The 23,622-nt window shown below is 41.2% G+C and overlaps 1 protein-coding gene across 1 annotated transcript in view; it reads left to right on the top strand.

The window, feature by feature from the left end:
• The window catches only part of Gpr149 (G protein-coupled receptor 149), a 38,180-nt gene extending 15,145 nt beyond the window's left edge, over window positions 1-23,035 (top strand). The window contains exon 4 of the mRNA XM_042685849.1: window positions 22,418-23,035. Coding sequence (XP_042541783.1) covers window positions 22,418-23,035 — 618 coding nt within the window. The remainder of the gene's footprint in view (window positions 1-22,417) is intronic.
• Window positions 23,036-23,622: the final 587 nt, after the last annotated feature.

Raw genomic sequence — 23,622 nt, 5'->3', positions numbered from 1 at the left:
CAAAGTGCCAGACAATAACAGAATAGAATAAAGTGGAAGTTGTAGGTTCTGATTTCTTGTCTTTCTTTTGAATATAGTTTATTAATATAGGTATATATTATGTATATTCTATATTTTAACATACTCATTCTAACTTACAAAATGTAACGTGCAGTCTATATTACGTTAGTATAATATAATATATAACACATGTTATATATATTATATATTATGTATATAATATAACTTTTACAACTGGATTGCAGGATTCCCAAGAATGTTGTAAGCCAGGTGAGGCTCTAGTACCACTTTCTTTCATGTGGCTGAGCAGCACATTCAGTGTCTGGAGTGAGCACTAGGTGCAGTCCCTCTGTGGGCTGACCTGAGCCTCTCTCCCCTGACTCGTCTGACACTTTCTGTGTTCCTATGTGTTTACTATCATGAAATGGGAGTGGTTATATTGTCCCCTCACTAAACAAATAGGAATAAGAAAGCAAGTCTGGTTCAAATAAAAGTTTTATATGCAATGTATAAGTTGGAGTTTATCTAAGAAATATAAATGTTTGCTTGGAATGCAATGATCTAGCGAGTACCCTTCAGCACTTAACCCACCTCAGTACTCGAGATGCACATTCAGAACTATACCCCATCATTCGCATACTTAATACTCTTTTTTTTAAATTTTTACATGTTTTGTATTTTATTTTCTCTGATAAAAATTACATATTTTCTTTCTATTTACATACTCATATATGAAAATGAAGTCTTCCTCCCTTGATCTCTTTACATAGATGAGCATATTTATATTAATTCTACTCTTTCTTAAATAGTCTTCATCACACCTCGCATACTTAATACTCTTGTTACTCCTCGCTTAGCCTAAGCAGTCTGGGAAAGTCTTCAGTGGTTCAAGAAGTTACAGTTTAAAAATATTAAATAGTTGTGAAGTCCCTGTGTTTGCTTTCCTACCAAGAAATCACTTCTAATGATGCTTGCCTTCCCATGTCTGTTTCTTTTCTTCTCTTTTTGGTACCATCAATGCTCTGGAAACATTGCCTTTTCTTCTTAGACTGTGTACATTTTAGGGTGTCTATGGACAAGGCTTGCTATGGGAATTATTACCAGGCCTGGTCATAAAGGTGTTTCCCTAGCTACTCCTTCAGCAAGTGCCCTGTCTGCCATTTGTCAGCCTGGTGTCTCAATCTTTGAGCCTGCTCGGGCTTCCTGGCAAGTTAATGCTTGCTAACTCGGTAACCTTCCCACTTCAAATCACTTCTTCCTCATTTTTCACTTATGTGAACTATAGACTCTTTCCTCTGTGATGGTATATTCCAGCCTTAAAATCTGCAAGGAATCAGTGATTATTCTTACAAAACAAAAAGGGAAGAAGTCCACTTGAATGGTGAAGGATAAACAGAAGCCTTTCAGTGAGTGCTACAGAGAAGATAATTACCATCATATTCTAGTGGTATATCAATCAACACTTCATAGCTGTAAAATAGAATTTGTTTAAAGCACTTGTATTTGGGTTTAGGTGTGCTATATCCAGTTATGTTCTAATATAACTTACTAACTTAGCTAATCCAAACTGGCTCTACCATCTCAGTTTTCTGCAACCAGCCTTATATACTCTAAACATATACTAATAATACAGTCATGAGCCATATATACCTGATGCAGAATACTATTAAATTCACAAAACTTACCTAAAATGTGCTGGACACCAGTGGCTCATGCCTGTAATCCTAGCTGCTCAGGAGGCTAAGATCTGAGGATCATGGTTCAAAGCCAGCCTGGGCAGGAAAATCCATGAGACTTATCTCCAATTAAACACCAGAAAACCAGAAATGACACTGTGGCTCAAAGTAGAAGAGCACTAGCATTGAGTGAAAGAGCTCAGGGACAGCACCCAGGCACGGAGTTCAAGCCCTACGGCTGACAAGAAAAAAAGAAAAAAATTATGCAAAACTTAAAAGTATTTCTTGTTTTATTATTTTAAAAAAGTGCTTGTTACCTTCCATGAAATTTGATTACAAATGTTCCAGATGGATCGAGATGTAAATGACAAAAACAGACTAGCTGTGATTTACAATTTTGAAAAACAGTTTTGTGATTGACAGAACAACCTTGTTATTTCCCTTACATACCTCATTTTAGGATAATTAAGAATGACGGCATTATGTCAGCACCGCCACATTCTTCTTATTACAATTAGCAGCTCTAGACACAAGCCTGAAAACCACTAGCATTGCTAGCAACTTGTTCTGGCAAGTTTTTCCCCCTACATTTTGCATTCGGTATTTGGGGAATATGAATAATTTAACACACAAAAAGGTCCGAAACAGCACCATAGCTATAGAAATGTGATTTATTAATTTAGTTTTTAACTTTGGAGTGAAATTTTGGATTTTTGCACTAGCCACATTTCCAACGCTCAGTAGCTGCATGAGGCTGGTGGCTGGCAGCTGGGCTGCATGCTCATCATGCAAAACAGAGGCATCAATATCACCTGTGTTTATCTACAGGTCTGTGTTTATCTACAGGTCTGTGTTTAACTACATGCCTGTGTTTATCTGCAAGTCTGTGTTTATCTGCATGTCTGTGTTTATCTGCACGCCTGTGTTTATTTGTGTACTTGTGTTTATCTGCACATATATGCTTATCTCTTAGGAGATAATGTCATTTCCTAAAATCATTTGGGTCCGTTTTCCAGAAAACTTTGGTGAGTGTAGATTATCCTTAGCAAAGGCAATTGTTCTTTATGTGTTTCTTTCTCAAAGACTAGTTGACCAGATATGTAGGAGTTTTATTTCTTGGCTCTCTGTTTTGTTCTATTGGGGTACATGTTTTTCTTAATTCCAGTGCTATCCAAATTAGGTTATGGTAGAGATTTTAATATATTTTGAAATTAGGAAGCACGATGCATCCAGCTTCCTTATTTCTTTCGAGGCTATTTTGGCTTTGGGGATCCTTTGTGATTCCACATGAATCAGGATTCATTTTTCTATCCATGTAAAGATACGCCATTGGAACTGGCGGAGGGGTTGCTTTGAATGTGTACCTTGCTTCATGTAGTGCATAACAATGTAAAGTCTTACCATCCATGAGCACCAGGCGTCTTTTCATTTTTTTCTGTATTCCTTCATTTCTTTCAGCTGCATTTTGTAGTGTTCGGTTTACCTTTGAACCTCCTCAGTTAGGTCCATTTGTTAAGACTTCTGTTATGACCTAAAATGTGGTTTATGATGAAGACGCCCACATGCACTTGAGAACGTGTCTTCTGTTGCCGATGTCTGCGGGGCTTTGTGCAGGCCTACAAAGCCCTCATTTTCTACAGTATTCTTTATGTCCTCTGTTTTTCTCTTTTTGTCAGTCGTGGGGCTTGAACTCAGGGCCTGAGCACTGTCCCCGAGCTTCTTTGCTCAAGGCCAGAGTTCTACCACTTTGAGCCACAGCACCACTTCTAGTTTTCTAGTGGTTAAGTGGAGATAGGAGTCTCCTGGACTGCGATCCTCAGATTTCAGCCTCCAGTGTAGCTAGGATCACAGGAGTGAGCCACTGCTGCCTGGTGGCTCTTATTCACAGATTGTTCAAATATTTTACCCATTACTTCCTATACAAATGCAAGTCTCCCACTATCATCCCAGTGTCCATTTCTCTCTTCAGTTTTCTTAGTTCATGGAGGGCCTGGGATATCCAGTGCATATGTATTTATGATTGTTATTTTGCTCTGATAAATTGACCCTCATGGTCATTTCCCTCGTTCTAAAGGCAAACACTGCTCAGACTTTCTGTGATAACCATTCACCTCCCAGATCTTTATGATTTTGCTATATTTTCATATGTCTCTAAACTATGTAATTTCATTAAGTCTGTCTCAAGCTTTATTTATATAATCACTGAGCACATATGCAGCAGAAGTAGAGTGAACACCTTCCCGGTTTGGTTTGGTTTTTCTTCTCTGAGTAGATTTTCCAACATTCTGCAGCTTACTTGATGTGATGGTAACAGTGTGCTACAAGGAAGTCTGGCTCATTAGGTTCCCATCATTCCTCTGAGGCAGGAAAAGGCACAACCTTTTGAAGTTTAATGAGTCAGCCAGAGATAGTAGACGGTTGAACTTGGGAAATAATTTAGGCTCACTCACTCAAACCCTTCCAAGTTTCCCAGGAGTGATTTTCTCACCTCGAATTCACACTCTCTGTCAGGCAAGTCCTGATGGAATCAAAGTGGGAAACGTCTCTCCTGAGGGATGACACTCGGTGCCTGAGAGGACTGATTACGCCACAGTGGCTTTCCTTTGCAATCAGATGCGCACAGGGTTGGCCTTGGAACCCTGGTGTTTCAGAAAATATCTGTGCCTACAGCTCTTCATTATGATTATGAAGTTACACTGTGGGACTGTCCCCTGTTCGCCCTCAGCAGGGTGTGCTCAGAAGACCGGGTCTCCAGTGGGGTCCTGTCAGGCTGAGCTCATCCTGGTGTAAGCCAAGGTGCACAGGCACTCCAGATCTGTTGGCTGTTATGAAAGTTGTCATCCTGCACCTTTGGGATCCGACTTGGGTGCTTCTAAGATGGTGCTTTGTGCTTCTGATTGACAGCTACTGTCCAACTTCTTTTTTTTGTTTTTTGTTTTTTTTTTTTTGTTGGTCGTGGGGCCTGAACTCTGGGCCTGGACACTTTCCTCAGCTCTTCAGCTCAAGGCTAGCACTCTCCCACTTGAGCCACAGTGCCACTTCCAGCTTTTTCTTCTTATGTGGTGCTGAAGAATTGAACCAAGGGCCTCATGCATGCAAGGCGAACACTCTTCCACTGAGCCACCCTCCCAGCTCCTGCCCAACTTCTTTATTCTGCTTATAGGGTGTTGGGGGAGAAACAAGTACCTTTTAGATATTAGGTTTTTGTACTCATTAAATATGTATTTACTCATGCTCAGTATTTTTGTGCTCTATTACTCATTCTCCTTATCTGCATTGGATGAGTCAGAGTTACTAGAATTATTGTATGAGGTATTGCAGTGAAGCTCACTCAAAGCTTGACTGTTAGGAGCTGGTCCCTTAACCCAAGTTCACATGTATTCTTGGTGGTAAGCAAACAAACGAAAACAGAGGTCCCCTAAAACAGCGCAGCTAGGAAACTGTGTCGTCATGATTCTACCCCAGTGCACACCGGGGCCTAGAACTCACTTGCAACTCTGTTATTACCCCTTTGTCACTTTGAAAAGACCTGGCGCTAATTCAGCAGGAGGACCTTGCTCATCATGTCTAATTCAGATGAAGAGCTCACACCCCAGGGGCATGGCGCCCGGTTACTGGCTCTCTTCTCAGATTTAAGCTTCCGGTGCTCACACCCATGACAAAAAACATGAAAGCCCACTCTGGATTTTCCATCCCAGGCATCCCCAGAGATTAGAGATGACAATCTGATTAATGGCCTCCAGACTTCACCGTCCTTGGCCCTGCCTTGCAGTAGCCCTCCTGTAAACTTCTTTCCTGCAAATTCTCTCTCTAGGTCATAATAGATAAACTCCACGTCAACAAGACACAAACTAGGCCAGATCGAGTTCACATGTCTGAATGTCCTGCACATGTGTATCCGGTAAGGAGACCCTCAGACCTTCAACACAGTCCATTTCCCACAGCGAGGCACACGCTCAGCCACACTCACAAAACAAAGGCTACCCCTGTGAAGGCCATGATCGGTTTGCATGTGCATTTGGGATGAGCTCATAGAAATCGCTTAGTGAGCAGGTGAAGAGTGTGTAGCATTACCTTACATATCTTCCTCTTTCACAAGTGGTCATCCTAGTTGAAATTCCAAGAACAGATAAAGAATTCACTCTATTCTGGCATAGAATTATTACACGCTAAGGCACAGAAGCCCTCAAGCCTGCTGCGACTCTCTTGTTACTGTCCAGTAATTAGCCCTGCCACTGATTAGTTATGTGATATGTGGAAAGCGTGGGTTTTTGTTTGTTTGTTTTTGGACAAATGAAGCATGAAAAGATCCTCCATGAAGGTAGGTCTTTATCATCCCCAAGTGCTGGGGTCTGTAATTCTCTCATGCATCACACTGGTCCAGATGCCACCGCAGAGAAGCTCTGCTTCTCTGTGAAAACAGAATGAAAAACCTGTTGAAATTATTTTCAGAAAGTGAGGAAGAAGGAATGCTAGAGGGGCTGAGATTGTTTGGGATATATTGTAAGTTATGTGGAATCATAACAATGAAAGCCATTCTGTGCAGCTAAGGTCAGATCATTAAAAAAAAAGGCTAAAGGACTGTCTCTTCCAGAGTTCCTCTTGCTACTATATCAACCAGATTCTCACCTCTGTGCTAACTCCTCCAGCTGCCTGCGCTGGCATTTCTTCTGGAGCTGTTTGTATTTGTCATGGAGCTACGTACTCTAAGGTGGTTGCAAATGGGTGAGGCAAATGGGTATTTGTTTGAAATAATTTTTACATTTGAGATGCTCCTGGTTGCGTTTCAAAGTTACAGCATCTTGGAAATCTAACCTCATAGAAAAATGATGTTGCCGTCGCTGGTGGCCTGGCTTATAAACCATGCCTCTGACCCTTCACAGTGTTCTAAAATCCCTCAGAACTTTCAGCACACCAAGGCACTCATCCAGAATCTTGTATATGACTTTCTTTCTGTTTTACACTGATTGGGTTGTGTTAACAAAATGCCATAAATGAGGCAAATTTAGTTCTCCAGGTTCTGGCATCTGAGTGGTCCAGAAGGGAGACGCTGTGTCTGTTGAGAGCCTGCTTGGGCTCCAAGCAGCCAGCACCTCTCTTCCTTTGTAGGACGGAGGGCAGAGCTGCTCCTCTGGGCCCCCCTGGTGAGGAGCTGACTCTCTCCTGAGGGCAGATCATGCCCCAGGTGTCCCATCTCCCAACACCACCTAGAGAACTGCAGATCTAGTGTGTCCAGGCAGCAGACGGTCACAGATCCGGGCATGGCTGCGGAGTTCACCATGAGAGCAAAAATCAGAACTCTGTCCTTAGAGAGGCCATATCTGATTTAGAGAGAGCCCATGGGTAACTAAGCCATTAGCAGATTTCTTTCTCTCTCTCTTCTTTAAATCTGTTTCACTGTGCCCAGCGCTAACTCCAGAATCATAGTGAAGGACTCAGACAAAATCCAAGTTAGAAATACACTTCCTCCCTAGGGAAGAAATCTGTCAACAAACAGGGGCCAGCCCCAGCCAAAGGCTACTGGAGTTACCTCCTCCCAGAACCCCTGTCCCACCCAGGACTTCCAGGGAGCCAAGACTACGGGCTGTGGCCAGAGACGTGGTCTGCTCTGGGGGGAGACCATCCTTGTGTCTACCTCCCTGGCCTCCCAGGCTGGGCTCATTTATGTCATCTCCTGCAGACACAGACTTGCTGTTTGGGGGGCTGTTTAGGACATAAATAAGTAGCCACGGCCCAGTGCTTCCATCTACACAAGCTTTTTATAGCCTCCCTTCTCCTGGCCCCACAAATAGGGCGCAGGCCCTGTGTGTTGAGTCGCCCTGTCTACCGTCCAAACTGAGGCCATTCCTCACTCCAGACCTTGTCACCCATTCCAGAATGAAACTTGGTGTACTCCCACCGCGAGGAGCACAGAACCAACCCATCCAAAGTCTAGTCCCCCAAGGAGCAATTCTTTGGACAGCTAGTTTACTGGATTTAATAAGTGTACCCATCTACCAGCAGTTTGTTTCAAGAAACTGGGGAAATCCCTATCCTTTTGGGTAGGCAAGAAAATAGATAATTTTAACAACCCATTGTATTGATTTGGATCAAGAATAATATTTCCCTTATTCCTTCTATGAATGAATATATATTTCTCTTGCTCTATGAAGCAATATTTTTTTTCTTCCTGCCCTAGAGTTTGAACTCTAGGCCTGGGCACTGTCCCTGAGCTTCTATTGCTTTAGATGAGTGTGCTACCACTTGAGCCACAGCACTACTTCTGGACTTTTCTGAGTAGTTTATTGGAGATAAGAGTTTCATGGACTTAGCTGCCCAGGTTGAAGTGTGATCTTCAGCTCTTAGCCTCCTGAGCAGCTAGAATTACAGATATGAGCCACCAGCACCCCAGCTAAAGGAATATTTCTTTTTAAATGATATATAACCCAATATTAAAATTTAACTATTACTTAATGTGACCTTACTGTTGTTCCATAATGTAATTGTAATTACAAGTATTTTTCTTCAATTAGACCTTGGTAAGTTATTAAGATATTTCTACAATGCATTTCAGTCTGTGTGATGTCCTATCTTCCACTTCTACCATCACAAAATGTAATGACTTACAGTAAATATAGCAAAACAATTAAACATTTCTGTTGTGCTATTGACCATTTCAAAATAATTACTATTTAAGAGAACAGGTTAAACCCTAAAAATTAGAAGACCAAAACTAAATTATTAATATGTCAAATCAGATCATAAGATCTTATTTTGATATCACTCAAGGAGAATATTTGGTGAAAAAAAGATTCATGCCAGGTGCCAGTGGCTCACACCTGTAATCCTAGCTACTCAGGAATATGAACTCAGAATTGTTCAAAGCCAGCCTGGGCAGAAAAGTCTATGAAACTCCTATCTCCAATTAACACCAAAAATCTAGAAGCAGAGCTGTGGATCAAGTAGTAGAGTACACTAGCTTTGAGAAAAACAAAAACAAAACCTCAGGAACAGTGCCCACCCCTGAGTTCAAGCCCCAGGAGCAGCACAAACACATAGACACAGTCTCCTTTCTCTCTCCCTCTCCCTCTCCCTCTTCTTCTCCCTCCCTCTCTCTCTCTCTCTCTCTCTCGCCCCTCTCTCTCTCTCTCTCTCTCTCTCTCTCACACACACACACACACACACACACACACACACACTCCCCCTCCCATTTCTCAGATATGAACTTTTATTTGGAAAATAGTCGCTTAAAATCACTAGTATATGTCTAGGACAAGAAGAAAATGTCAAAAGCTATGTACCTATGACCATATAAGATGATGCTAAGTGAAATGAGCCCCAAGATAGAGACACAAGTGGTTTTTTCTTTCTTGCTATTGTTTTTTATTATTCTTATTTTTTTGGGGGGGGGGGGAGTCCGGTTATGGGGCCAGAACTCTGGCTCTGGGCACTATCCCTCAGCTCTTCAGCTCAAGGCTAGCACTCTACTACTTGAGCCACAGTGCCACTTCCAGCTTTTTTCTTTTTGTTTATGTGGTGCTGAGGAATCGAACCCAGGGCCTCATTCATGCAAGGCAAGCGCTCTACCACTGAGCCACCTTCCCAGCCCCACTTGCTATTGTTTTTAACGTACTTATAATGTACTATGTGATTTTTTTTGTTTCTTTTATATGTTCTTCCCCCACGGTATAACCTCTTTTTAAACTGTATTTGATGTCTGTGCCCTGCATCTTGCATATACATTTTTCTAGTTCGTGGAGGGGAAAAGAAATAACAAAATGCTGAAATAAGGATACAGGTTGACTCGTTCTAACAAGGAGATGTACAAGACACTATGTTGAAAACGAACTTTACAACTTGGGGGGGGTAGGGAAGAGTTGGGGAGGTGAGGAGGGAAGGGAGGGTAGGAGAAAAACAGGAGGAGGTAACAATGCTCAATAGGAAATGTATTCATTACCTTACTCATGTAACTGTAACCCCACTGTACAGTACTTTTTTAAAAAAAGAAGTTAGCTTACGTTGACTGCAGGTTAGAATTACCTGCAGCATCCAGTCCATACCAGCACTGATTATAGACACTCCCAGGATGGAATCCTGAAGTTCATAGGTTCAGTTTTCCTGGAGAGCCAGGAAAACTATTCATCATATTTGAAAACAAAGATTTATAACATAAGCTCTGTGACATTAAAAGAATCTACAGTTTTCCCTCAGCTCTCCTCCTGTCTCCTGAGCTCAGCCATTAGCTTTGATGCTCTTGTTTTTAAGATTCTGTCATTCGCTTATTATTCAGAAAAGCAGAGCTCATGTTTCCTTGAGATTTTGACACCTAACCTAATTGCAAGTGATGGACTTTGCATAACATAACACTATACACTACATACACACACATTACACACATACATCCACAGAAATACACAAACACATATACATACATATATGCATGCACACACAAACACATGCACACATATGCACAACTCATACACACAGATACCCCCCACATCACACACATGTGCATAAGCACACATGCACATGCACAAACACACATACACATCTACATACACATAAGCATGCATCAAGGTTTACTCGATGTTTAAGCTTTGGATTTTGTTTCCTGGAAAGGAAGTTATAAGCCTACAAAAGGAAGAACAAGAGAACTTCAGGATTTAAGTCACCTGATTTTGAAAACTTACTACAGATAGAGTACCTACACACATACATACATGGATGGACAGAGAGAAACAGAAACAAGCAGGGACCTGGACAGAAGGCTGGATAGAGAGATGACTCACTACAAGAACCTGTCCGCACTGTTACATCAGGCTGAGAAGTCCCATGCTGTGCCATTGTATGGTGGAGAGCCTGGAAAACCTTTGGTGTAATTCAGTCCACGTCAAAAATCCCGACAACTACAGAAGACAAGAGTTTGGGTCCATCCCAAGTCCAAAAGGCCTCAGAGCTGGGCAGTCTGCGTACGTCCTGGTTCAAGTTCAAAGTCCCAAGACACAGGAATATGAAAGTGTAAAGGTAGTGGAAGGTGAATGTCACAGCAAAAGCAGGAGACAAATTGGTTCTTTCTCAGCCTCCTTGTTCTGCAGAAATACCCTGGTAGGTACCCCAACAAATAATGTTTTATGAGCTGTGTGGGAAGTCCTTCATCAAGCGATAGATACTCGTCACATAAACATGAACATGCATCCGTTTTTAGCCTCCTTCATCGACAATGAGCATTGTTAAGGCTGACAGCCACCGAGGAACATGAGTTATGACAAAATAAGATTGAATTCATGATACATTTCATTGTTAGGATCGGCTCATCATCTTAAAAGCTAATATTCTGATTAGTCCTGTGGCAAAAATCATGTTCTGGTTTCAAGTTAAAATAAAATGACCAAAAAGCACTTTGGGCCACATTCTAAACAGATTTAATATTGAGGAGACCGTCCTGTGGCAGGCTGTGTTGACGGGCTTCACTTGGGAGAGTGCATACTCATAAGACGAGGAACATCATTTGGAAAATGACAGCATTCACGAAGACAATGCTCTTGGCAGGGAGTTAAGGACAAAACACTCTCCAATCGTTTGTTCAATGTTTTAGGCTCATATTTCCTAGTTAACTCAAATAAAATTGCCTATTAAGACAGTATGCCTTGCTAGGAAAAAAAGGGGGGAGGAACAATATGAAAAAGTAGTTTTCAGGTGAACATTTGGATTAAAGTTTTATTACAAACATTTCCTAAGGAACGCCTGAAATTTGAATTTCAAAATGAACATCAAAAGCTGCCAGACGGCTTGTTTTAAATATTCAACTTTGCTCCGAGTGCATTGCACGATCGTGCTTGGAAAGCCATCCAGAGAATTCGGTGGCTGAAGCTATGGCAGAGTGGGCTGTTGGGAAGCAGGGCTGACAGGCAGACATGCCCATGTGTTCACCACACCCATCCAGGGCCTCTCATGCTCAGAGCCTGCCATCTAAGTCTCGCACCACGAAGACACCTTGCAGCTGGCAGTTGGCTGCCCATGTCTTCCCTTGCTCACTCACGCTTGTTAGGAATGACTTCTATAATATTCCCTCCCGCCTTTATATTTCTAATCCAAGTAATTCAACCAGTCAGCCTCCCTCTTGTTTGTTATTAATAGACTGAGATGTGAATCTTTGGCCAGTCCACCCTTGTCTGAGAGTACAGAACAGCCCTCTGTCCTTAAGTGTCATGAGTACTGGAGGCTTCCGCCACAGCCTGACCTGTGGCAGGGCTCTGGGAGTTAATAAGATTGTGACTAGTGCTTAGGAAACGGACAACACTGGTGCCTGCCAGGAATCTTGTCCTCATACTTGACTGGCATGTCTGCGAATGAACCAGGAGAGCATTCCCTCTATGACATCTCAGCTTTGACCCTCTGCATTGCTGGTTCTCAGATCCATGTAGAAGCATCTGGAGAGAGATCTTCACAAATATGCATTCGTAGTTCTAATACTAAACCTACAAAATTTGAATCTTCTCAGAGTGGTGACGGTGAACCTACATTTTACCCAGCTCTGCTCATAATCCTTCTGTGGTTAGTTAAGCATCAATTCCAAGACTAATGTTTAGAAACTGACGTAAAGAAGATGAGCTGTAAGCCTGGGTCCCTGAAGGAGGAAGTTGAACTCTATGCATTTAATTTTCTTCAAATACCTTTATCATCTACAAACCATTAGCTCTGAGAGCCTAGCTGCTCCGCTCCAGATGCCTGAACTGCCTGCTCAAGAGAGTTACTGTATCCTGTCACCCTAACAATTTCTGATGAGAAAAGTCTGCTGCCATGGACTGGCCCAAATTTGAAACAACCAACAAAGCAGAATAAAACCAGTAGTTTCCCCCCACTGTGAAATTATTAACTGCATCTGCACATGGGGTTTTCTGTCCGGTATGCAAGTAACTAATGTGAATTTTAAAAAAAAAACATAGAAATTTTAAGTTACATATTCTAGAAATACCATCAGTTTACAAAACAAATGAATAACAACATCAGCAAACCACCACTAGCAGTCATACTATGAAGAGTCAATATTTCAGGCCAAGGACTTTATCCTAATGCTGTATTAAGTGTGCTTGATTCCTTTCTGCACAAATTCGCTTTCCAGAGTTTTCATGTTCTGCAGAAACCTCAGTGCAGAACATTCAGTGGAAATTGTAGGAAGAAACAGATGATACCAAGACGATTTAAATTGAGTGTTCCTCTGTGGAGTGATGAGGTTTGGGCCTTCCCTCCCGCCCTGTGTCCAGAACCCAAGCCACTTGGCCACCCAGTCCCTTAGGAGCCCTCTCCTCCTCAGGCCCCATGCCCAGATCAAACTCATTTTATGTAGGAATGGCCCAAAGCACCGGGGTAGAGATACTGGTGATGGACAAGAAGCCCCGCAGAACGCCCTTCAGAGGAAAAGGAGAATGTTCTCAAGGTAATGATGCAGAAATGCTGTGGTCCCTAAGGTCTGTGATAGAAGCAAATTGTGCAATTGAGCCGAGGAAGACATCGGTGCTGGTTTTGCTCTCACACTTCAGGCTACGAATATTAACGCCATAGGGAGCACTTGTGCTTTGGTAAAGATGGAAAAGCATTTGAGGTGTGTAAATCTGAATAGGAAAAGCATGACAGAGGTTCAGGGTCCAGTACTTTCTGTAGGGGTCATGGGATGGGGTGGGGGGGGGGCTTGGTTGGGGGATGGCTGCTGGCATCATCTATGGTCGTTTTTAGAGCACTTGTTCTCGGCAGGCAAGCGCTTAATTTCTGAACACTGTGCATATGAATGATGGATAATTTCACCATTAGCATTTTTCTTTTTGAGATTTAATAATGTGAGTAAGCCTTGGAGTTCATTGTTTTTCCAAAGGTTATTTGTTCCCATGTGTTTTAAAATAGGAATGCTTTAATATTTGCTGAGTAGTAAGGGAAGATTCTGAAGCCCTTGACTTGTAAATGAGTTTTAGAAAACAGTTCTCCACACATCCTGTTTCTTGGGTGTGTAAGGAGTGGGAGGAATAGTTTAAGAGTCAGAAGAAAGGGAGGAGGCAGCCTTTACATCTTCTTTGAATTGAAGACCTGAAATTTTACTTTGCATTTTCTTCATAAGCGAAATGAGTTGCATTCAGTTTTGTCTTAAGACTTAATTGTTTTTATATGAAACAATGACTTAATTGTTTTATCTAAAAATAATGAAATAATTGTTTTTATATAAAAATAGCCTATCTTTATTAACATCCAAACAGTACAAAAAGGTACTGAGAGAGACAATTGAACAAAAATTATGCTGCCAGAGACTCACACATCATTCTGCATGTAGCAGTGGGTGACGGATAGACAGAGGGACGGTCTCTTCTGCTAGCTCCTAGAACAGTGCCTGGCTTACAGTAGGAACTCAGTTAAAATGAATGTGTCACATTGTTACTTTTTTTTTCTTTCCTTCCTGGGGTTTGAACTCAGGGCTTGGGTGCTGTCCTTGAGCTTTTGAGCAACAAGGCTACTCCTGGCTTTTTGTTGTCATTGTTTTGGTTTAGTTAGTTTGTTTGGTAGTTAACTGGAGATAAGAATTTCATGGGCTTTTCTGCCTGGATGACTTTGCACCATGATCTTCAGATCTCAGCCTCCTGAATAGCTAGGATTAGAGGCGTGAGCCACCAGCACCCAGTTTCTTGTAATCATTTTAAATAAGATTTTCCAAAGTGATTCAACATTCCATGATGTGCGTCTGTGATTATGTATGAAAAATGTGTGCCCTTGGAGATTAGCCCTGGGCCTTGCACACACTGGGCAAGTGTGCCAACACTAAACACCAGACAAGTACTCTACCACAGCACAGCTGAGCTACACCCCAGTCCTGAAGAAAATGATTTCAATCCTTGGGTTTCACTTATTTCTTGTGAAATCTTATTTTTCTAATTAGTGCATGTTTCCTTTCAAATTAATTTATTCTCTTTTATCTTGTTAGAAAAGCAGGAAAATGGATAATCCATGGAAATAAACTTGGGTATGCACACTAGCTAAGTTGTAATGTCACTTTAGAGGTGAGATTTAGTATTTTACTGGAGCAGCTTGCCTAATGAAAGAACAGACTTAAATTCAAACTTCCCATATGACTTCTCATACCCTCATATTGTGAGGTATGAGCTCATGTGCCCAGTGTTATGAACTGAAAATGTAAGAATGTGAATTTTCATCTAAAAAGTAATTTTAACAAAGTGATACATTTATTCAAGGGGTGTGAGTCAGTGAAAATGAGGTTTCATGCTTTAAACTTGAACATTTTTTTTTCATCTGAATGGTTTATCTCTTGCAACATAAGTGACATTTTAATTAAGTTTTAGAATATATTGAAAACATAAGATTTTTGGTTGCATTCCATTGAACTGTAAGGTTGCCTCATGGAGGATTTCTATATTCTTGCAATAAACATCTGTCTTTGTCTTCTCTAAATTATTAACACTATAAAATGTATTTATTTATGTACCTATGTGATTTTGGTACTGAGAAGAGTCAAACAGATTCTATATCTCTGGCTTTCATTCATTAACCAGCCACCTTAGCATCATTGGAGAGCTTTGAGTAATTGCAGAATTTTTAGGTCCCATCATAAGCTACTACGGAGTCAGGTTTCGTATTTGTGCCTAATAAAGGTACTGGTTGTGCAGTCTTGCTTAGATCAGTCATTAGTTCAGAGGGTTTTTTTTTTGTAGAGTCTTTGAGGTTGATTTTATATGGACATGTCATCTGTACTTAGCTGCAGCTTTATTTCTCTGTTGTGACTGATATTACTTGCTTCCTCTTCCAGGTTCTTTTTTTTTTTGCACTGGCCATAAACTTCCAGTACTATGTGGAATAAAAATGATAAGTTATGACATCATTACCTTGCTTGGCTTGGGGAGAAAGAGTTTTTACAGATATTTGTTATGAACCTGAGGAAATATCCTTCTCCTACTTTTCTAAGTTTATTAAAAAATCATGAATGGATGTGGAATTTTGTTAAATACATTTTTGTGTCAATTGAGATAACCATGCAGTTAGTTCTTTTGTTTATTCACATGAGGGATTATATCAATCACTGTTTGAATTATAAACAACCTTACATTTCTAGAGTAAATTTCACTTGGTTCCAGTGCATATTTATTTATTTAGGGTCCGGTCGTGGGGCCTGAACTCTGGGCCTGGGCGCTGTCCCTCAGCTCTTCAGCTCAAGGCTAGCACTCTACCATTTGAGCCACAGCGCCACTTCCGGCTTTTTTCTTTTTGCTTATGTGGTTCTCATGCATGCAAGGCAAGCGCTCTACCACTGAGCCACCTTCCCAGCCCCATATTTATTTTTATAAATTGCTAAATTCCATTTGTTCAAGGTGCTTGCATCTATATTCATGGGTAATTCAATCTGTAGTTTTTTGTTTGTACTCTGTGTAGCTTTAGTACTAAGATCAAATCAGGTCTGTAACATGAAGGGTGCTTCCTCTTTTATTTTCTATAAGAGATTATATAGAATTGAAACTTTTCTTCACTAAATATTTGATAGATTTCTTCATCCTAGAGATATATCTTTCTCTTTTTTTCATTTTAAAATCATGACTTTAATTGTGCTAATAGTGACAGGGCTGTTTAAAATCTTTTTCATTTTGGATGCATTCTGGTAGCGTTTGTGTTTTTCAGGGAGTCTGTCCATTTTGGCTAAATTGTCAGATTTCTACTCCAATTACTGAGGTTCGTGATTCTAAAACGCACTTCTCTCCCTGCTCCACTCTCTCCTAATTCCTCTTTTACATGATCTCCAGTTGTCTCTTGCACGGTAGGAAGATGATAGAAGGTGCGTTTAGATGAGGGTCCAGCCCTGACTTTCCCATGCAACCTGGGCAGGTTGTCTCACCCCTTCACTCCTCCCTGGACAGATTACGTGTAAATGACTTCATACTCTCAGAATGCTCTTACATTAGACTTGCTGTGCAATGTGCAGAGTGTGGACTGTGCACAAGGTGGAAGTCCACACGGCTTCCCTTCCTTCTCTTCCGTATCTGTGGAAGTGAACAACAGAGGCCCGCTGGGTTTCTGACGTGCAAACACAACTTTTCCGACTGTTCTGGGCTCTCCGAGGAGTCTACCCTCTGTTTCTAGCTCCTTTTTGCTGCCTCTGGACTTCTCCAAACCCCCATTTGCCTTTGCACTTCCTTATCCTGAAACACATTCTTCCCCTACTGAGATTATCTTCTAGGGTTGTCTGAAGATTTTCTTTAACTACTTTCTTCTTCATGTGAATACGTCCTTTCTCCGGCCTGGTTTCCACAGGACCCTGCAAAGTTCTCACTGAATACAAGAGTGAAATGCTCTTCACCTTGGTCTTGGGCTTCTGGTTGGGTCTGGAGCGTCAAGTGTCATCCACATTTTTACTGTGCTGTAAGCTAGCATCATTCCTCAGACCAGTGGGTTTGAGACAGAGAAGCTTGGGTTTGGAATTGGCTCTGACGTGTACTGACTTCTGTCACCTCCTGCAACTCGATCATACTGTCTATACACTTTGGATAACTTAGGTCTCCATTTATAAAGTTAGTGTGATGTTAAGTAGGAAACTCAGAAAGCCTAGTAAGAAATCTGAAACATGGCTCCCGCTCAGCAGTCTCAGTAAAGTCTTAGGAGGTCAGTCAAACTACAGGTTAGGCTTTGCACTGCTAGAAAACAGGCTTCATATATAGGCCTGAGTTCTGAGGAGCTTCAGTGTGACACACACCACACCCTTGTTCTCTTTGCCCACTATTGTCTCCTGTCTGGAACAATTCTTGTGGCATCTGATTTTACCTCAGTAAACATTTAAATGAGAATGATCATACAAGGAATATCTTGGGAACTGGACATAGGCAAATGTAGCAACCCTGTCATTTAATATATTGAGCAAAATTCTGCAGAATAAATTATTTTAAATCTACTTTTGCTTTATTCAGTAAGTTCTTGTTCTGTCTTTTTTAGTGTCATTTCCCAATCAAACCGTTTTTTAAGATGTTTTTCTTTGACTTAAGTTCTTCAATGTGTATACTTTTCAAGGCTTAGTTCTCAAAAAATCTACTAGAGGTCACCTGTATGGGTTTTACTAGTGCTTAAATTGCTGGTCACTGGTTTATACAGACTTAATGATAAAATTCTAGCTTTCAGCACAGAAAACCTTGACCTGCTCCACCGTCTTTGATAAAGGCTCTGATCCTAAGAGCTGTAATGTTGTTTTTCCTGAGTGATTTAAATAATCAACAGAATAGCTAACCTTGTTAGGAGACAAAATTAGAGAGGCTCTTTATAATTTCACCCTGAATTCACCTACAGGCTTACACTGAAGAACTATAAAAAGCATTCGGTATGCCCAAGGCCAATGAGTTTGAATCAATTATCGTAGCAGCTTATTTGTGCTAATGTGTTTATATGGTGAGCTCTCTTTCCCTGAAGTATTTGCATGATCTAGAGACTGCTTTTCATTTCCAGATAGAAAAGCTCCTAGCCACCCACACTCAGGAATGCAGCAATAATGGATTATCATTATTCCTGACAGCATATGCTAATTCATTGACTTTTAAATGGAAAGAAAACACACATTGAAATGGTTTTATGCTCTAAATACATCATTCTGACCATGCAGTAAACTTTCAGGTCCAATTAAGTCTCTTAGACTTTATATAAAAAGACTTAATATGATTTTAATGTACTTATAACTCTCATTACTTATTATATAGGGTTGTTAAAATATGAACATCAAAGCTGGGTGCTGGTGACTCAGGCCTGTAATCCTAGCTACTCAGGAGACTGAGATCTGAGGATTGTGGTTCAAAGGCATCCCAGGCAGGCAAATCTGTAAGACTCTTATCTCCAAAATACCACCAGAACACTGGAATTATGTGGCTCAAAGTGGTAGAATGCTAGCCTTGAGCAAAAAAAATTCAGGGACAGTGCTCAGGACCTGAAGTCAAGCCGCAGGACCAAAAAAAAAAAAAAAAAAAAATCGAATGAAAATATTTTTAAAAAATGATCCTATATTTGTGCTTTCAAAAGTAGAATCTAAAAATATGCCGGGCGCTGGTGGCTCATGCCTGTAATCCTAGCTACTCAGGAGGCTGAGATCTGAGGATCGCGGTTCAAAGCCAGCCCGGGCAGGAGAGACCGTGAGACTCCTATCTCCAATAAACCACCAGAAAACCGGAAGTGGTGCTGTAGCTCAAGTGGTAGAGCGCTTGCCTTGAGCTGAAGAGCTGAACCCAGAGTTCAAGCCCCACAGCCGACTAAAAAAAAAAAAAAATATATATATATATATATATATATATATATATATATATATATATAAAAGGTCAGTGATATGTATTCATTGATTCATATATAATGATCATTTAATGAATATTTTTGAGGTGCTTTTGAAAGTAAAATATAGAATCTAAAAATATATAAGGGTCAATTATATGGATTCATTGATTCATATATAATGATCATTTAATGAATATTTTTGCGGGCCTGTCATGTTAGGCACTTAGAAGTGACAAGGAAAATAATTATCCACAGGAAATATTCTCCTCCTTTAAGATTATATTTTCTGTGTATTTGGCAAAACTGACCACATAGCCTAGTCTCTGATAGCAAATAGGCACTTATAAGAATTTACAAAAATTCACTTTCATGTATATTTTTGTACTGTTTGCAGAAAACAGTGTACTGTGTTTGTCCCCTAGAGTTACTACTGCAAATTAATGCAAACATGCCTGCCATGCCACTGAATCTGTTCCAATGAAATCTGTTTCCAATGAAGGTATCAGAGGGGTGGGACAGGCTGGGTCAGGGCAGTCTCTCCAGGTTTTCAGGGTCTGATACTTCCTTGATTCTCAGGGATATCCTAGCAGTCCTGGAAATGGAGGCCTGACTACAGCCTTTCCTCCCTCCACCACAGATCAAACCCCCTCCACCTATGCCTGTCCAAACCATTCCCTCAGAAGGACACAGCAGGCAGTGAATTTTGAACTAGGGAGTAGAATCTCATCTTAGTGTGACTGTACCTGTGAAAACTACTTCCATATGAACAAACATTCATGTCTGAATTTATGTGAGTGACACTATTCAGTCAGTATAAATGTGAACACAAACAAAACCAGTATTAGCATATGTTTTATATTATCTGCTTTTTTTTGGGGGGGGGGGGTCCGGTTGTGGGGCCTGAACTCTGCCTGGGCTCGGTCCCTCAGCTCTTCAGCTCAAGGCTACACTTGAGCCACAGCGTCACTTCCGGCTTTTTTCTTTTTGCTTATGTGGTGCTGAGGAATTGAACCCAGGGCTTCAGGCATGCAAGGCAAGTGCTCTACCACTGAGCCACCTTCCCAGCCCCATCTGCTTTTTTCTTATAAAAAACTTTTTTTAAAAAAATAGATCTTGAACTTTTGTATGATTTACACATCCATGTTACCATGTAGTTTGTGACTTAGCTTGTTTAACATTTCTTCCTCTATTTTCCCCCTTAAGGGAAGACTAAATTATAAGTTCAGGTTTACATTGACTGTTGCTAGAACCATTTTTTTTTTTCCCTGAGGAGCCTGCCTTGGAGATTCGGACCACTTTGATAGTGCTACAAATCATTGTCTGACTAGAACTAGAGGACTACTTGAATACCTTTCCTTTTCGGATAATTAAAAAAATGTACTAACATTTTCTAGTTTTGCACAATGCAAACAAGAAATTAAATTGTATACTCAACTGAAATTGTCCTTCTGATCAACCAAGGTATGGAGGTAAAGTTTCTAGAACGCTCTTCTCTGCTCCATTTAGAAAAATGACATATTCCAAATGCGAGATGAACTCCAGTATAGAACCCTGGAGCTCCGGACACATGTCCCGGGAGCTTTCCTGGCAACACTGGGCCCTACCTCCTCATTACCAAATAAATATCTGCTGGCAAAATCCTGACAATAGGAAGAAAGGAATAATAACAGTCATACGTCCAAACTGTCATTTTTTAAAAAATTTACTGTAGAGGTGATGTACACAGGGGTTACAGTTACATAAGGTAATGAGTACATTTCTTTTTGAACAGTGTTACCCTCTCCTTCATTTTCTCCCACTTTCTCCCCTCTGACTCCTCTTCCCCTCAAGTTGTATAGCTCATTTCCAATGTAGTATCTACTGAGTATCACTGTTGCATTGGTTCACCCTTTGTCCCACCATTTCTGTAATTCCCTTTCCATTCCCAAATTGGATAAACCTATATACAACACAAAGGGTACAGGAAAAAAAAACAAAAACAGAAACAGAAACAGGGACAACAGAAAATCAAAAAAAAGAAAGAACCGCAAACGGTATATTAATAAAAGCCTCATTTCCAAAAAAAAAAAAAAAGCCTCATTTCCATTTCTTGGATTTCACGTTAATAAACATCATTTTATAAAATGCAAACTGTATTTTCCATGGTTCCTCATTCAAGGCAGGAGTGTAATGCAAAGACACTCTAGGGAAGTGCCTGGTTCACTTCTTTCCAAGACTAGTTGGCACAGAAGAGAGCTCCACTGCCCTGGTCCCAAGACTTCCTTAAATCTGGTAGGTCCAGATCTGAAATTCCCATGACAAACAGGGTGCTTAGCCTTTGAACCTTCATCTCTATGATCACCTGCTTGGGATTTGAGCATTTCAGTTCTCAACCTGAGGAACAGTCACTGGGAAATTGGGAAGGTTAATTACCCAATTAGTAACTAGAAATCCAGTAAGCAACCCCAGGATTTCCAGGTAGGGGGTACATGTGTCTGTTAAAGCAACCCACTTCCCCACTTTTTCTGGACTACAACTTCTTTTTAAAATGAGAATAGCGTGTCTCAAATTTTATCACGTAACAGATTCACCCAAAGGGCTTTTATTTGAAATAAACTGTTGGCCATTGAGTCCAGAGTGTAAGTTTAGGTTGGGCTTTAAAAAAAAAAAAATCTGCATTTGTAACAAATTACCAAATGACAGTACTCTAGTTGTTAGACTTGGTTTTGAGAACCACTACTGGGAGAAATTTTGCATTTTCTTCTGGGACCAGCAGGTCGGGGTCAGGGGACTGTATGAAAGCACAAACAGCAATACAGAGAGACAAGGCATGAAACTCCACCTGCCTTTAAGGGTCTCCTGGTGGTGACTGTAGTTCTTAAATACAATCTACAGTGCGTGGTTAAGGCGGCAGCAGGGGTGTGGTATTTCTGTCTGCTGTGGGGATTACTGTAATGTCTGATTCTCATGGGGAGGACAAGGGCGCTGCAGTGCAGCTCCACTGGCCTTTTGTCCCCGTGTATGCTCAGATCTAACAGCTGAGATTTCCTTTGTACTTCATTTGAGTTACTTTCACACTATTACACTTTCTTGGAAGCAAAGTGTGTGCTGTGAATACAGGCTGCATTTCTTTCCATCCATCCAAGCTTTTAAATTAAACTGGATAGGTGACAAAAATATAAAACCAATTTCAGATTGGTACAAAGAACTTCATTTTAGGCCCACATTCTGCCCTCGGAATCATCTGTTGCTTCCCCTCAGTACACACATTTTGGCTTTACCTGTGGAAATACTTCTCGTATCTTCGATGAATTGTTCTTCTTTTAGGTGTTGGATTTGATCTTGGAGAAACGGAGCTGTGGGGCTTTGGTGTCTGGATTTAAATCCATCTGAAAAGTTGCTGGGGAAATGGATCTGAGAAGTGTACCGTTCTAAGGGGTAACAGACTTCCCTGTCCTCCTCTCAGAGCTGTCCATAACTATTTTGTTTTGTTTCAGCGTTCGGGCGGCAGCCTTGCCACACCCCTGTGTGCATTCCAGGGGATGGTGTCTCTCCAGGCACCCACCGGAAAAACCCTGTCCCTTTCTACCTATGAGGTCAGCGCAGAAGGGCAGAAAATAACCCCTGCCTCTAAGAAAATAGAAGTCTATCGATCTAAAAGTGTTGGCCATGAACCAAATACCGAGGATTCTCCTTCTACGTTTGCAGACACCAGTGTCAAAATACACTTGGAGGTTCTTGAAATTTGTGACAACGATGAGGCCTTGGACACTGTGTCGATTATCAGCAACATCAGCCAGTCCTCCACCCAAGTGAGATCACCATCGCTGCGCTACTCGCGCAAAGAAAACAGGTTTGTGTCCTGTGACTTGGGGGAAACGGCCTCCTACTCCCTCTTTTTACCTACGAGTAACCCAGATGGGGACATCAGCATCTCCATCCCAGATACTGTGGAGGCACACAGACAGAACAGCAAGAGACAGCGTCAGGAGAAGGACGGCTACCAGGAGGAAATCCAGCTGTTAAATAAAGTTTACAGGAAGAAAGAGGAAGAGAGGAAGGGCAGCGAGGGGTCTGCTGGTCCAGGCGGAGCAAGAGAGGCCACGCAGCCTTGACCTGGGAAAGGAGCGCCTTTGTGCTAAGACCATTTCTTTTTCTCTGTTGTTCACATGCCCTGTAGTGGTTTACTAGTTAGCTGTTTTCAGTGTGGATGGCTGGCCTTGTGTGGACACCAAGTGCATTCTATGTGTTACCTGAAGATCACACACTGTGGTAATTGAAAGATTTCGTGTCTTGTCCAATTTCTAAAAAAAAAAAAAAACTTTCTAAAATGGATCTTGGCCTAGTTCACTCCCATTTCTGCCTGCATTTGTCAAATGAATATAAGCTTGCCATACACATTTCTACACAGTGTTGGCCTGCAAGGCGGAAACAAGTATCAATGCTTGAACTACACAGTGTTGGCCTGCAAGGGGGAAACAAGTAGCAATGCTTGAACTATATTAAAAAAGGCTTGCCTACATGCGGCTAGCAGTGAGCTCCTCCCAGCTGCTGCTTTAGCGTTACAAGTCTGCCTAGAGAACATTCTAGAAAAGGCAAATTCATTTCTCTAACTTGGAACACACATACCCCTAAGTCTTAGACACTCACTTCATTTGTAAAATATGTGATTTAACAAGTGGCTCTTCATTTCCTTAAGTAT

The sequence above is a fragment of the Dipodomys spectabilis genome, unplaced genomic scaffold, assembly GCF_019054845.1.
Source record: "Dipodomys spectabilis isolate Male_0828 unplaced genomic scaffold, ASM1905484v1 ptg000095l, whole genome shotgun sequence".
Taxonomy (NCBI): domain Eukaryota; kingdom Metazoa; phylum Chordata; class Mammalia; order Rodentia; family Heteromyidae; genus Dipodomys; species Dipodomys spectabilis.
Note: the sequence above shows the minus strand (reverse complement) of the source record. Positions and strands in the feature narration are given on the sequence as shown.